General features: G+C 41.3%; 1 protein-coding gene across 5 annotated transcripts in view; it reads right to left on the reverse strand.

Annotated features, from left to right (window-relative positions):
• Window positions 1–12,599, reverse strand: part of MYH10 (myosin heavy chain 10) — a 121,525-nt gene that overhangs the window by 88,706 nt on the left and 20,220 nt on the right. For all 5 annotated transcript variants that reach the window (XM_027518976.1, XM_027518978.1, XM_027518979.1 and 2 more), the window contains exons 3-4: window positions 11,523–11,679; window positions 62–89 (exon numbers count right to left, since the gene is read on the reverse strand). In XM_027518976.1, coding sequence (XP_027374777.1) covers window positions 62–89; window positions 11,523–11,679 — 185 coding nt within the window. The remainder of the gene's footprint in view (window positions 1–61; window positions 90–11,522; window positions 11,680–12,599) is intronic.

The following is a 12,599-nucleotide window of genomic DNA, read 5'->3' on the forward strand; positions in this document are numbered from 1 at the left end:
AAAATTGCTTTTACTTTCCAACAGAACAGAAAAGAAGTCTGAACGTTTAACATTTACTTACGTGCAAAGAATTGACTGGTCCTCACGATCTAGAAAACAAAATAAACAGAAAGACATTGAATATCTGCCTGTTTTTTAAAATATTTGATAAATAATAAATAGCCTGATAGCCTCTAAAATACTAGGAACTCTGCCCCTCTTAGGCCAAGTTAACGCTTTCCAATCCTGTTATGCATCATACAGTCCTAAATTCAGTCAAGTTCATCATTCTTATGCCAGATTATCTGGGGAAGGTAACAATGCAGGCTCAGACAACTTTATATGCCTAATGAACCTGGATTCTCGAAGCCTGATGCTCATCAGAGTCAACCAGGAAATTTTATAGAAACAAACTTCCCAGAGCTCCACCTTTAGGGGAGGGACTGAACACCGCTTTTTACTTAGGTTCCTCAAGTGATTCTGATGCAGGGCCAGGCTTGGAAACCATTACCTTACAAGAAAACCCATAACCAGAGAGAAATCGTTATCAATATACACCTTAAAGAAGAAAAAAAAAGTATCAAACACTGAATGGAAAAGAAGATTAAGGGAGGATAAACATCTGTAAGAGTTTAACCACTGTATGAAGTCAGAACATTAAATACAGCAAAAATAAGGAAAGAATATAAAAGGAAAAAACCATCATGACTTTAAAGTGATAAATAATTTAAAGTACTCATATTTAGGGCTTCCCTGGTAGCTCAGCTGGTAAAGAATCCACCTGCAAAAGCAAGAGACCCCAGTTCGATTCCTGGGTTGGGAGGATCCCCTGGAGAAGGGAATGGCTACCCACTCCAGTACTCTGGGTCTGGAGAATTCCATGGACCGTATAGTCCATGGGGTCCACATATAAAAAGGTTAAATGCAAGCCAACAGCCTTTCTTGGGCACGTCCTTCCCGGATCCACAAGCACTTGGATGATCTCTGCCTGCCCTTCCTGCTCAGCTCAGTTGTATCTCCTCTGTGGGTCCCCTCCAGACCCTCTTCCTTAGGCTCCTCACTGCTTCCTTCTTTTGACCATATTTTGGGGTTAGACAAACAATACTGCCAACTGCCTGCCCAACTAGTATGTGCTAAGATCAGAGCCCATCTTGCTTCTTTACTCCCAGACTTAACACCAGCCTTAGGTCAACTGAGAGAATCCAGTGCGAGGAGCCAGGCGGCACTGGCAAGACACTGGGAACTGGAATCTTCTGTCCTAGTTCCAACCTTGCAGCAAACTGCCCACATATCTATAAATGAAACGTTGATTCCTTGCTGGTTTCGGGCTCTTCACCTATAAAACTAGGATTTTACCAAGTTTTTAAATATTATTCACTCTAAACATGAACCCTTGCCCCAAATTCTCCTGGTCTGAGAATGTTTATAGAACTCCACTTTTCCAAGTTTTCACGGCTTTGCTGAACTAGTTTACACATTAGAGAAATCAAAACACACGCCAAAAAGTAACCACAATCAAATGGCCTCCTAACTTATTCAGAGCAGCTTTCTTCCTGCATCTGGACATGCTATTTTCATTGTGTGAAATCTGAGCTCTTCACAACCACAATCTACCCTTCAAATCTGTTCTGTATTTCTTCTCCCATGCTTCTCATCCTACCCACCCCAATAAAACAAAGGAACTCTCTTTGCAGGTGGCCCCATATGTTCTTGTCATGTCTTACATCAGCTTTGGGCCTCAGTTTCACTATCAGTACAATCAGGTGAGGGCTTGGCAACCTTCACGATTCCCTCCATAGAATACTCTATAACTGAATCATTCCTTCTTTCTGCTTCACTGAATTCTCTTCACCCTTTGAGGATCAGCTTAGGCACCCCAAATGTTTCCAGTGAACTTTATACTCTAAGAACCTATCGATGTAACCAGACTCAGCATATATCATATATTATAGTGACATTTAAGGGAAATACTTTATGTTCAGAAATGCAACTAGCCTTCTAAAGAGGAGCGATTCATTTGATAGCTCAGTTACTGTCCACAGCACCTCCCCAAAACCATAAATGGAGGTACTCAATAAATCCATGTTGAATTAAATTGTATTTTCAACAGTGAAAGTGATTTTAGATCAGTGACCTCAGCTCCTACCTTAAAAACACTAGAAAAGAACAAATTAAACCCAAAATGAGTAGAACAAAAAAAAGTATAAGGAACAAAAATCAGTGAAATGGGAAAACAGGAAAAGAAAATGGTGGCCAAATGCTGGATCTTTGAGGTAAATCTCTAGACAAAATGATCAGAAATAAGACACACATTGCCAACATCTGGAACAAGAAAGGGAAAACCACTATAGATCCCAGAGATACTAAAAGGATAATAAGAAAATATTAGGAGCCACTTTCTGCTAAAAAATTCCACAACTAAAATGAACAGAATAATTTCTTTAAAGGATAGACTACTAAAGTTCACTCAAGACGAATCAATAACCTGAACAGATGTAGAAAAGACATTCAATGAAACAACATCCATTCATGAGTGAAAACAAAAAAGAGAGCAAACGAGGAATACAAGGGACTTCAACGACTTGATAAAGGGCATCCACACAACACCTGCAGCTAACATCATGCTTAACGGTGAAAACTGAATGCTGCCCCCGGAGACCAGGAATAAGACAAGGATGTCTGTTCTCACACCTATTCAACATCACCAATAAAAATAATTTAAAAGCATACACTTGAAAAGGAGGAAATAACAATGTCTATCTGCAGAGGACATGACTGTCTAGAGAGAATTCCAAAGAGTCTACCAAAAAACTTTACAGAATAAGTGACTTCTGCAAGGTTACAAAAGATGTCAATATATGTATTTTTAAAATAATATATATATTTTAAATTTCTATATATCAATAGTGAACAATTGGTAATTAAAATTGTAAAGTTCCATTTAACACTAAAAACATGAAATACTTAGTTATCCTAAGGTATATGCTACACTTATAATGAATATGTGTGAGATCTATGTGCTAAAGACTGTAAAACACCAATGAAATAAAAGAAGACCTACATTAACAGAGAGACAAACCATGTTCATGGATTGGAAGACTCAATACTCTTGTCAGTTCTGCCCTTTTTGTTCTATAGATTCAGTGCAACCCAATCAAAACGTGAAAAGTGGGCCATTTTTAGAAAATGGCAAGTTGATTTCTAAAATTTATATTGAAAGACAAAGGAACAATTTACGATTTATTATATGACTATTATAATCAAGATGGTATGAAAAAGGACAAATGTACAGATCAAAGGAACAGAATCCTGACAAAGCAATTCATTGGAGGAAAAAAATGTTTTCTCAATAAATGATGCCAAGATCTACTGGATATTCACATGCAGAACAATGAACTTCAATCCATACCTTACACCATACATGAAAATTAACTCAAGATGGATCACAGATTGAGTGGGAAAAAAATCACAAATCACTTATCCAATAAAGGACTTGTGGCTAAAAGAGAGTTCTCAAAAGTGAATAAGAAAACAAACCATCCAATTTCTTTAATGGTTAAAAGATTTGAACACTTCACAAAAGAAGACATACAGGTGGCATAAGCAAGCAAAAGATGCTTACTGTCCTTAGTCATCCGGGAAGTGCAATTTAAGACCACAATCAAATAGCACAGCACACTTATCAGACTACAGTTTAATAAGCAACCGACAACACCAAGTGCTGACAGAAAGCAGAACCGGAACTTTCACCCACTGATGGTACAGACGAAAAATGGCACAGCCACCTGGAAAAGAGCGCGGTAGTTTCTTACAAAGTTAAAATACACCTACCGTGTCACCCAGCAATCCTACTCCCGATTATTGAGTCATATGAAATTAAAACTTACCCTCACAAAAACCTGTACACAATCGACCCTAGTGTCTTAACTGCCAAGAAACGTGAACCATATAAATGCCCCTCAGGTAAGTGAGTGAACAACTGTAGAACATGCACACGATGGAACACTCTAGAAACCACAAGGAGTGAACTACTGGTAGGTGACGCTCAAGTGCACTGCGTCAGTGAAAGAAGCCAGACTGAAAAGGCTAACCTGCGTCTGATTACATGACGTCCTGGAAAAGGCGAAACTACAGTGACAAAGGAAAACATCGGTGGCTGTCATGGACTAGGGGAGAGGGAATGACTATGAGGAGCGTGTAGAAATTTGCATGGAAGATAGAACTGTTCTATATCTTGACTGTAGTTATATAACTAGATGTATTTGTCAAAACTCAAAGAACTATATCCTAAAAAGGCTGAATTTTACTGCATATAAATGATACCTTAAATAAAAGTACATATATTTAGTTTTCCCATCCAGCAACATGTTACATATTTCTCTACACTTAAGACTTCAAAAATGTTTAGCAATATAAGAAATACTGCCTTATATTCGGGTTCTACCTATTTTTGCTCACTGCTAACATTTATTGGAGAAGACCCTGATGCTTGGAAAGACTGAAGACAAAAAGAGAAGGGGTCAACAAAAGGTCAGATGGTTAGATAGCATCACTGACTCAAAGGACATGAATCAGAGCAAACTCCAGGAGATAGTGAGGGCCAGGGAAGCCTGGCGTGCTGCAGTCCATGGGGGCGCAGAGAGTCAGACACGACTTAACAACTGAACAACAATATGTATTTTTGGCTAGAGGATAAGCACATCGTTAAACTTGTTGCCCCGTCAAATCACCGTCTCGCCCCTCACGAGCCCTTTCGCCTCTGATGCTCGCGCCCCCTTAGTTGTCTTCATAGCCCTTATCACATTATGATAGTGTCTTCATTTGCTGGTATCCTCAGTGAGATAACAGATCTCTAACACAAGTCACTAGCAAGGTTTGCCTACATTTCACAGTTTCTCAGGGTAACGAGTATTACTGTTTCCCACTGTCTGTATTTCCACATTGTAAGAATCATTACATAGATTCAAGGCAACTATAATTCATTATAAAACATTCTTGCACCTAACATAAAATAATGCCCATTGTCCGCTTCTGCTTTGACTTCTACTTTGGACTTGAGGTGACTTAACTGGGGCTTTCTTTTTGTACTCATTTGGCTGAGGAAATGCTCATCACTGCACTGCTATTATTCTTCTACTTGGAGAGGTCTCTCTCGTAAGGGGCATATGATTATATTAGGCTCTGCTATTTATAGGGGGTTAAAGAGTTGACTCATTGGAAAAGACTCTGATGCTGGGAGGGATTGGGGGCAGGAGGAGAAGGGGACAACAGAGGATGAGATGGCTGGATGGCATCACCGACTCGATGGATGTGAGTCTGAGTGAACTCCGGGAGTTGGTGATGGACAGGGAGGCCTGGCGTGCTGCGATTCATGGGGTCGCAAAGAGTCGGACACGACTGAACGACTGAACTGAGCTGAAAAGTATATTTACTGCTGTAGCTGGTGTTACCTGTTTTCTGACCTTTCAAACCCTTCCTTGATGTTCCTTTTATTTATTTTTTTTAATTTAATTTTATTTTTTTAAATTTTATTTTATTTTTAAACTTTACAATATTGTATTAGTTTTGCCAAATATCAAAATGAATCCACCACAGGTATACCTGTGTTCCTTTTAAAAGATGGTCTGTTTTCCTTGCTTTTCTTTCTCCTAATGGGGTCTCTTTGGCTTCAAGGCATGTGGGATCCCACTTCCCCGACCAGGGATTGAACCCTCATGCCTTATATTGGAAGGTGAAGTCTTCAACCAAAAGTGAAGTGAAGTGCAAGTCGCTCAGTCATGCCCGACTTTTTGCAATCCCATGAACTGTACAGTCCATGGGATTCTCCAGGCCAGAATACTGGAGTGGGTAGCCTTTTCTCCCTAATCTACATGTAAAGGTTCACATTTTAATGTATATCAATCCTAGTCTTAAAGTACTTATTGGAGAGAGGAGTTGGTATATGTGATTATTATTATTATTATACTAGTACATCACTCGGTGTATCAGACATAGTTTCAAGACAGCCGCTCAGGATTCCACTATAGAAATGAGCCATCCATTAAGTAGTTACTTACTGCTAGAACAACTGGTTATTTTCAGTGTTTCGCAGGAAGCTGTGTCAGACTCTTTGTGTCCTATGGATTGTAGCCCGCCAAGCTCCTCTGTCCATGGGACTCTCCAGGCAAGAATACTGGAGTGGGTTGCCATGTCCTCCTTCAGGGGATCTTCCCAACCCAGGGATTGAACCTGTGTCTCTTATGTCTCCCGCACTGGCAGGCAGGTTCTTTACCACTAGTGCCTCCTGGGAACCCCCGTCAGGAAGCTACTGGAGGTTATTCTCCATCCAAAATACAGCCTATAGGACCCATAAATTAAGACAGGAAAACAAGCATGGAAAGAAGCAAGGGATTTCCAGGGTGCAGGCGCAGGCAAGTCGGAGGGGCACTAAGCGAAGAGTGGAGGACAGAGGGTCCCAGGAGGCGTGGCTCTGGCGGAGGAAAGACACCGATCACTTACTTGATACACGTCCCTGTACTGAAAGAAGACCTGTAGTTCTGTCAAATCAATGCTGGTCACTGCAAAACTCCTTTGTTCCCCCCAAAATAGGAAAATTACTAACCCCAGGGAAAACAGCAAATTGTGTAAGAAGAGAAATGTGATCACAGGAGAAACAGTTTACACGTTGACTACTACTAAAACGCCAAAAAATGTTGACTTAACTTCAATCAGGAAGATGGGGGGAATGTAGTTAAAAACTTTTTTCATAGTAGGAAGTCTATAGAAAACAACATAAGTTAAAAAAAAATATCATAAGCCTATTACTCATAAATACATACAAACACAAGACAAAACAAACAAAATGACTTCCTCTTAGGAGGAAATCCAGAATGGGCAGGGGGAGGACAGCTATTTGTTTTCTTTATCAATAATGTAACCTTGTTGTGGGCTTCCCAGGTGGCTCAGTGGTAAAGAATCCGCCTGCCAATGCAGGTTGGATCCCTGGTCCGGGAAGATCTCCTGGAGCAGGAAATGGCAACTCACTCCAGTATTTGCCTGGGAAATCCCATCAACAGAAGAGCCTGGCGGGCTACAGTCCATGGGGTTGCAGAGTTGGACAGAACTTACTGACTAAACAACAGTGACAATTACTGCTATACCATGTGTTTCATTGTTTAACTATCTTTATGCATTATTTTTTAATAAAAAGTAAGCATTCAAAGTCCTTTGGCAGCTTCTGATCTTGATGTTATCCAGACTATTCTGCATTGTCTAATGGTTTAAAACCATTTAGATAACACAGGAATTATTTAGTCCTCGAGATTGGAGAGACTTCATTGTTGAAATTATTTGGGCCTCATGTCTTTGGGACATAAAGGTAAATGTCTCACAACCTTTACCATTTCTCCCACTGGCATTGTTCAGAGTTTTCCACCTTATTTCAAGGCATTTTTGTCTCTGTTTATAGTGTTATAAAACCTTTATCCTTTCTGGTGATTCTCTCTTCTTAGTCACACTTGCCAAACACTTGTCTGTTTTATGGTCTTTTCATGGAACCAGTTCAAGTTTTACTTAAAATTTTATGTTTTTCTTCTTATTTAGGTTCATTTCATGCTGTACTATTTTGTTTAAATTGAGGTATAACTGATACATAACATTATATTAGTTTCAGGTGTACAACACAATGATTCAATATTTGTATATACTGTGAAATGATCACCACAGTTACATCTAACATCCAGGCTGTATTTTTAAAGGACTTTTTTTTTTTATGTGTGTGAAATGAAACACAGAAAACCTCATGAGACAAAAAGCTCAGTAAATTATCATAAAGTTGCTTTTTATCTACCTTGTGAGTAAAAGGTCTGTGTATAAATTTTTGTTTACTAATAAAATATTTATAACTATGAATTATTTCTTAAAGCGGTTTTTGCCATAAGCCATCAGTTTTTTACACACGATATTTTGTTGTGATTAATGTCTAAAGAATCTGTAATAGCAGTTTTGATTTCTACTTTTACCAAAAAGCCATATGGATGAACAGTTAGCTGCAGAAACAGTAAGAAGTCATTGAGCAGCACTTGCACCAAACAGGTGGGAATCTGTAAATACCTTGCCTTACTGCACTGTGGTTGGAGAATGTGGCCAGATCTGAGATTTTTAATGGTGACTTAGCATCAAAATTACAAGTTGAGGTTGTAAACCTTCTTTCTAGTTGACGGGCAGTAGTCCTGTATGTAGTTTTCAATTCAAGCTTGCTAAATTGTGTTGATCACATTCTTTATGTTCTTTTCCCGCCTCCTGCTCCTGCTAAGTCGTTTCAGTTGTGTCCGACTCCATGCAACCCCAGAGACAGCAGGCCACCAGGCTCCCCCGTCCCTGGGATTCTCCAAGGCAAGAACACTGGAGTGGGTTGCCATTTCCTTCTCCAATGCGTGAAAGTGAAAAGTGAAAGGGAAGTCGCTCAGTCGTGTCCGACTCTTCGTGACCCCATGGATTACAGCCTACCTGGCTCCTCCGTCCATGGGATTTTCCAGGCAAGAGTACTGGAGTGGGGTGCCACTGCCTTCTCCCTTTTCCTCCCTACTTATCTCAAATTCTAAGAGAAGCACATTAAAGCTCCCCGTCTACTTATGGGTCACATTTCCTTTGTATTTCCAACAGTGACCCAATGTCAATGATGCAAATGTAAGTATTGCCTGACTCTCCTAGAGGATTCCATCACAGTGTTTCTCACTTAAATCTCCAATCTCTGCTCCCTCCTCATTCTTAGCTGAGACCCTGCTTCATGTTTCCCTGAGAGCACAGGAGCAAGCGTTTTCACAAGTTCCTACCCAACGACTGGCAGATGCTTCCAAGAAATCTGGCTGTGAAGGGAAGGAGAGGAGGGAAGAGAGAACTTTCTAAAGTAACGAAGAAAACTTCAGCACGTTTAACACTAACATTAAGAGCCCGTACAAAGGCAAGCAGAAGACAATGGACACTGTGAGCTTCCTGAGATGGATCCTGGGAGAGATGTGACAGGCGTCAGAGATGAAGGAGGTGGGAAGACTGGCCTCGGACAGGAGCGGGTTCAAGAGAGGATGGTTTGTAAATGTGGCTCAGGAGACTGGGGCACTTCCACTTGGGTAGTTTCTAACTTCTCCATGGAACAGGGGAAGCAGCCATCAGCTGGGGAGGAAAGCAGGGACCCACGAAGCTGCAGGGGGCAGAGGCCTGAGGCAGACATTAGGGAGAATGAGATTATAACCTTAATAGACAATCAAGGAAGGATTAACAAGGGTGTTCTGTGTGGAATCTGGGCTTGTGGTCACACAATTACAGGAGTACTGATTCAATTGTATGACGAGAACTCCAGAGGCGTCAGAAACCCAAGTAAGAGCATTAAAAAAAGACAAACAACTTGATTGATCTGGGGTGAGAATTCTGCCAACCAAGTATAACTTCCCTGGTGGTCCAGTGGCTAAGACTCCGTGCTCCCAGTGCAGGGCACCTAGGGTTCCCTGGTCGAGGAACTGGACCCACATGCCACAACCGAAAGATCCCATGTGCCCCAACCAAGACCTCGTGCAGCCAAATAAGTAAATTTTTTTTTTTTAAAGTATAACAAAAGAGCAAAGGGACAGGGTGTAGGATACTGACAAAGATGGCTGAAATGATACTATGAAATCCAAACTAAGTGAGGAAGAAAGTTAAGGCAGCACTGATAATACACAGGGGAAAGGCAGAGCAACACATGGGCCCTGAGAGCCAAACAGTCAAAGAACACGGGCAGGAGACTTGCTGACTGAGCTGCCAAGACGGAAGGATTTTGCAAGAGAATTTCTGAAATACTATTTGAAAAATAAGATCATTTCAGAAGGCGTCAAAGTCTAGGGTGTCAGCAGCATAAGTGAGAAGAGAAGAAGATTAAGGATCTGCGAGACCAAGGGGTTGGCTGTTAACGAGAAACTAGGAAGTAACACAGGGTTATGTCAGGCCTTGAGGCAGAGAAAAATGACATGTCGGGGGCCAGACCAACCAAATAATGAGGCGAGGAGGAGGGAGGAGGGGGCCCCAGAAGAAAGATGCTACAGTGATGAGGGCAGGCAGAGGAGGGGCAGCATTTTCAAGGGGTGAAGAGTAATTAATGAACAGTCCAGCAGACACCCTGGGAGTAAAGACAGTGACCTCGCCTCCCGGTGCATAGGGTCTGAGTGCAGGAGCCATCGCAGGGCAAAGCCAGGTTTCAGTTAAAGCCCGGAGGAAAAGAAAACATTCGATGCAGACACTGAATGGGTAGGGAGGTTTGCACATCACAGAGTGGGAGTAAGGCTAAATGAAAAGAGAGCTTTATGGAAACAAAGATGTGGCTGGGAAACTGAAGACTAAGATGTGGATTTCATTCTAAGCCTCCAGGGAGAGAGGAGAATCTCAGTTCTTGGACATTCACGGTGGCTCCTGCAACTACTGTTACAGCAGAACTTGCCTTTAGGTGTGTCTAGGTCAACAGGTCGGTAGCCATGAGGGCTGCTGCTGAATGGAGGCTTGCTGGGGTGGACGGCCATGAGGGGGCGTCAGGGTCCAAGGAGGAAGAATGACACCCCAGGGAGCCCGGGGTGTCAGTAGTCTTTGGGCCCCGCGCATGGTTATGTACCAGGCACAGCCCTCAGAATTGCTGGGTTCAGGACTGCAAGCGAGAAGTCTGAGCCCATTGACTCCATAGGGATCACGTGACTGTGCCCCGTCCACACCATGCTACCTGAGACCCAGCACGGGTCTCCTTTCAGGATCCCTGCCTGGCGCTTTGTGAACCCTCTGTCTCAAGACTCAAGACTTTCTTCAGCTCTGGTCAACTTTTTCAAAACTATCACTTCTTTCTTGGCTCTTGAGAGCCACGGAGTTTTGATTATATTGGCCTGCGGTAGAGTTCAAAAATATATGAAAACTAGATGCTTTTAAACACAAAAACTAACATGATGTATTTATGAAGCAACATGCATACTTACCGGCTGCCTATAGAAAACAGCCGTGTCACCCAGTCTAACCTTAAGAATTCACAATTTTTCTACAATAAACATATATTACTTTTCCTTTAATCTTTAAAAGAAAAAAAAAAAACAAAAAAACAACTTAAAGCCCTCTGTAGAGAAGACAGAAACAGGGCTTTCCTGGTGGCTCAGTGGTAAAGAATCCACCTGCCAATGCAGGAGATCTGGGTTCTATCCCTGGTCTGGGAAGATCGCATGTGCCGAGCAACTAAGCCTGCGTACCACAACTACTAAGCCTGTACTCTAGAGCTCAGGAACTGTAACCACTGAGCCCGAGTGCTACTGGAGCCCGCACACCTAGAGCCTATGTTCTGCAACAAGAGGAGCCACTGCTAAAAGAAGCCACACACCGCAACGTAGAGTAGGCCCCACCTGCCACAAGCCTGCGCAGCGATGAAGACCCAGCACAGACAAAAAATAATTTTTTAAAAAAGGTAAAAAAAAAAGACAAGGCTGAGACATTAAACAACAAAAACCCAGGTTACATTTAAGAAATTCTGAGTATTCGGCACTGTAAACGTCATTTCCAGTTACCTTGAAGCATGCATCTGTAAGCAGATTCTGATATAGCGTAGATGTGTGGAGGCATCTCGTGACGCTTCTTCCCTCTGTACATTTCAATAATATTCTCAGAGTAAATTGGAAGGTTCTTGTAAGGATTTATGACTACACAGAAGAGTCCAGAATAGGTCTAGAACAGATAAAAATAAGATACAGTGTTAAAAACTACTGCATGTTATCAGGTGGGGTCCAATCAGGAGACAAACCACACAGTAATGTGAACAGGGGATCTTTATCATTTGCATAATTAATCTATCCCTGAAATTAAATCTAGCCCGTAATGGGCAATTCCAAACCACAAGCGGTTCTCCCACAGATGCGATTGCTAAATGGTACTTCCTTAGATTCAATTCCCTCATCTGTCAAATAGAAACAATAATAAATGCTTCATGGCTTTACAGGGTCATTATTCAAACAGCATGTCATTTGCTTTTTCAAATTCATTCTCTTGAAAGTGTACGAGGTAGGAAAAGTCCATCACGGTGGTTTCAGGTTCCACTCTGCAATTCATCTTGAAGGAAATACTCATGGTCAAATTTGGGTATAATATCAATTATATTTTTTGGAAAATATAGATTTTTTTCATAACAGTAATTTATGTCAACTTGTTACAGGTTTATTTTTAAATGAGGTAATAAACATTTAAAATATTTAATTTCTAAACACAGTAAATATCATTAAAAATAATCCACATAAACAGCTCTTTGGAGGCCCTCAATAATTTTTAAGTCACAAGTCTAAGAAGATAAAAACCCTCCTCATCAGTAAGGTAATCATTACTCAGAATTAATAGTAGGAGCATTTTTGCCTTTGGTTTTTTTTTTTTTTTTAATTCACACAGACATGATTTCTGAGAACTGCCTTTGGGAATAATGGAAAAACGAGTGGTTAGGACTGCTGCCAGATTCTCCAGTCCTGGCGGGCCGAACACACCTCAGCTGCACTGGAAACCAGACCCTTTACTTTGGGTGATTCTAAGTCTAAAGGTGAGAGGACCCTAGAAAAGGCTGAAGACTGATGATGCTCGTTCCCCTCATGGAGCATGGAGGG

The sequence above is a fragment of the Bos indicus x Bos taurus genome, chromosome 19, assembly GCF_003369695.1.
Source record: "Bos indicus x Bos taurus breed Angus x Brahman F1 hybrid chromosome 19, Bos_hybrid_MaternalHap_v2.0, whole genome shotgun sequence".
In the NCBI taxonomy this organism is placed as follows: domain Eukaryota; kingdom Metazoa; phylum Chordata; class Mammalia; order Artiodactyla; family Bovidae; genus Bos; species Bos indicus x Bos taurus.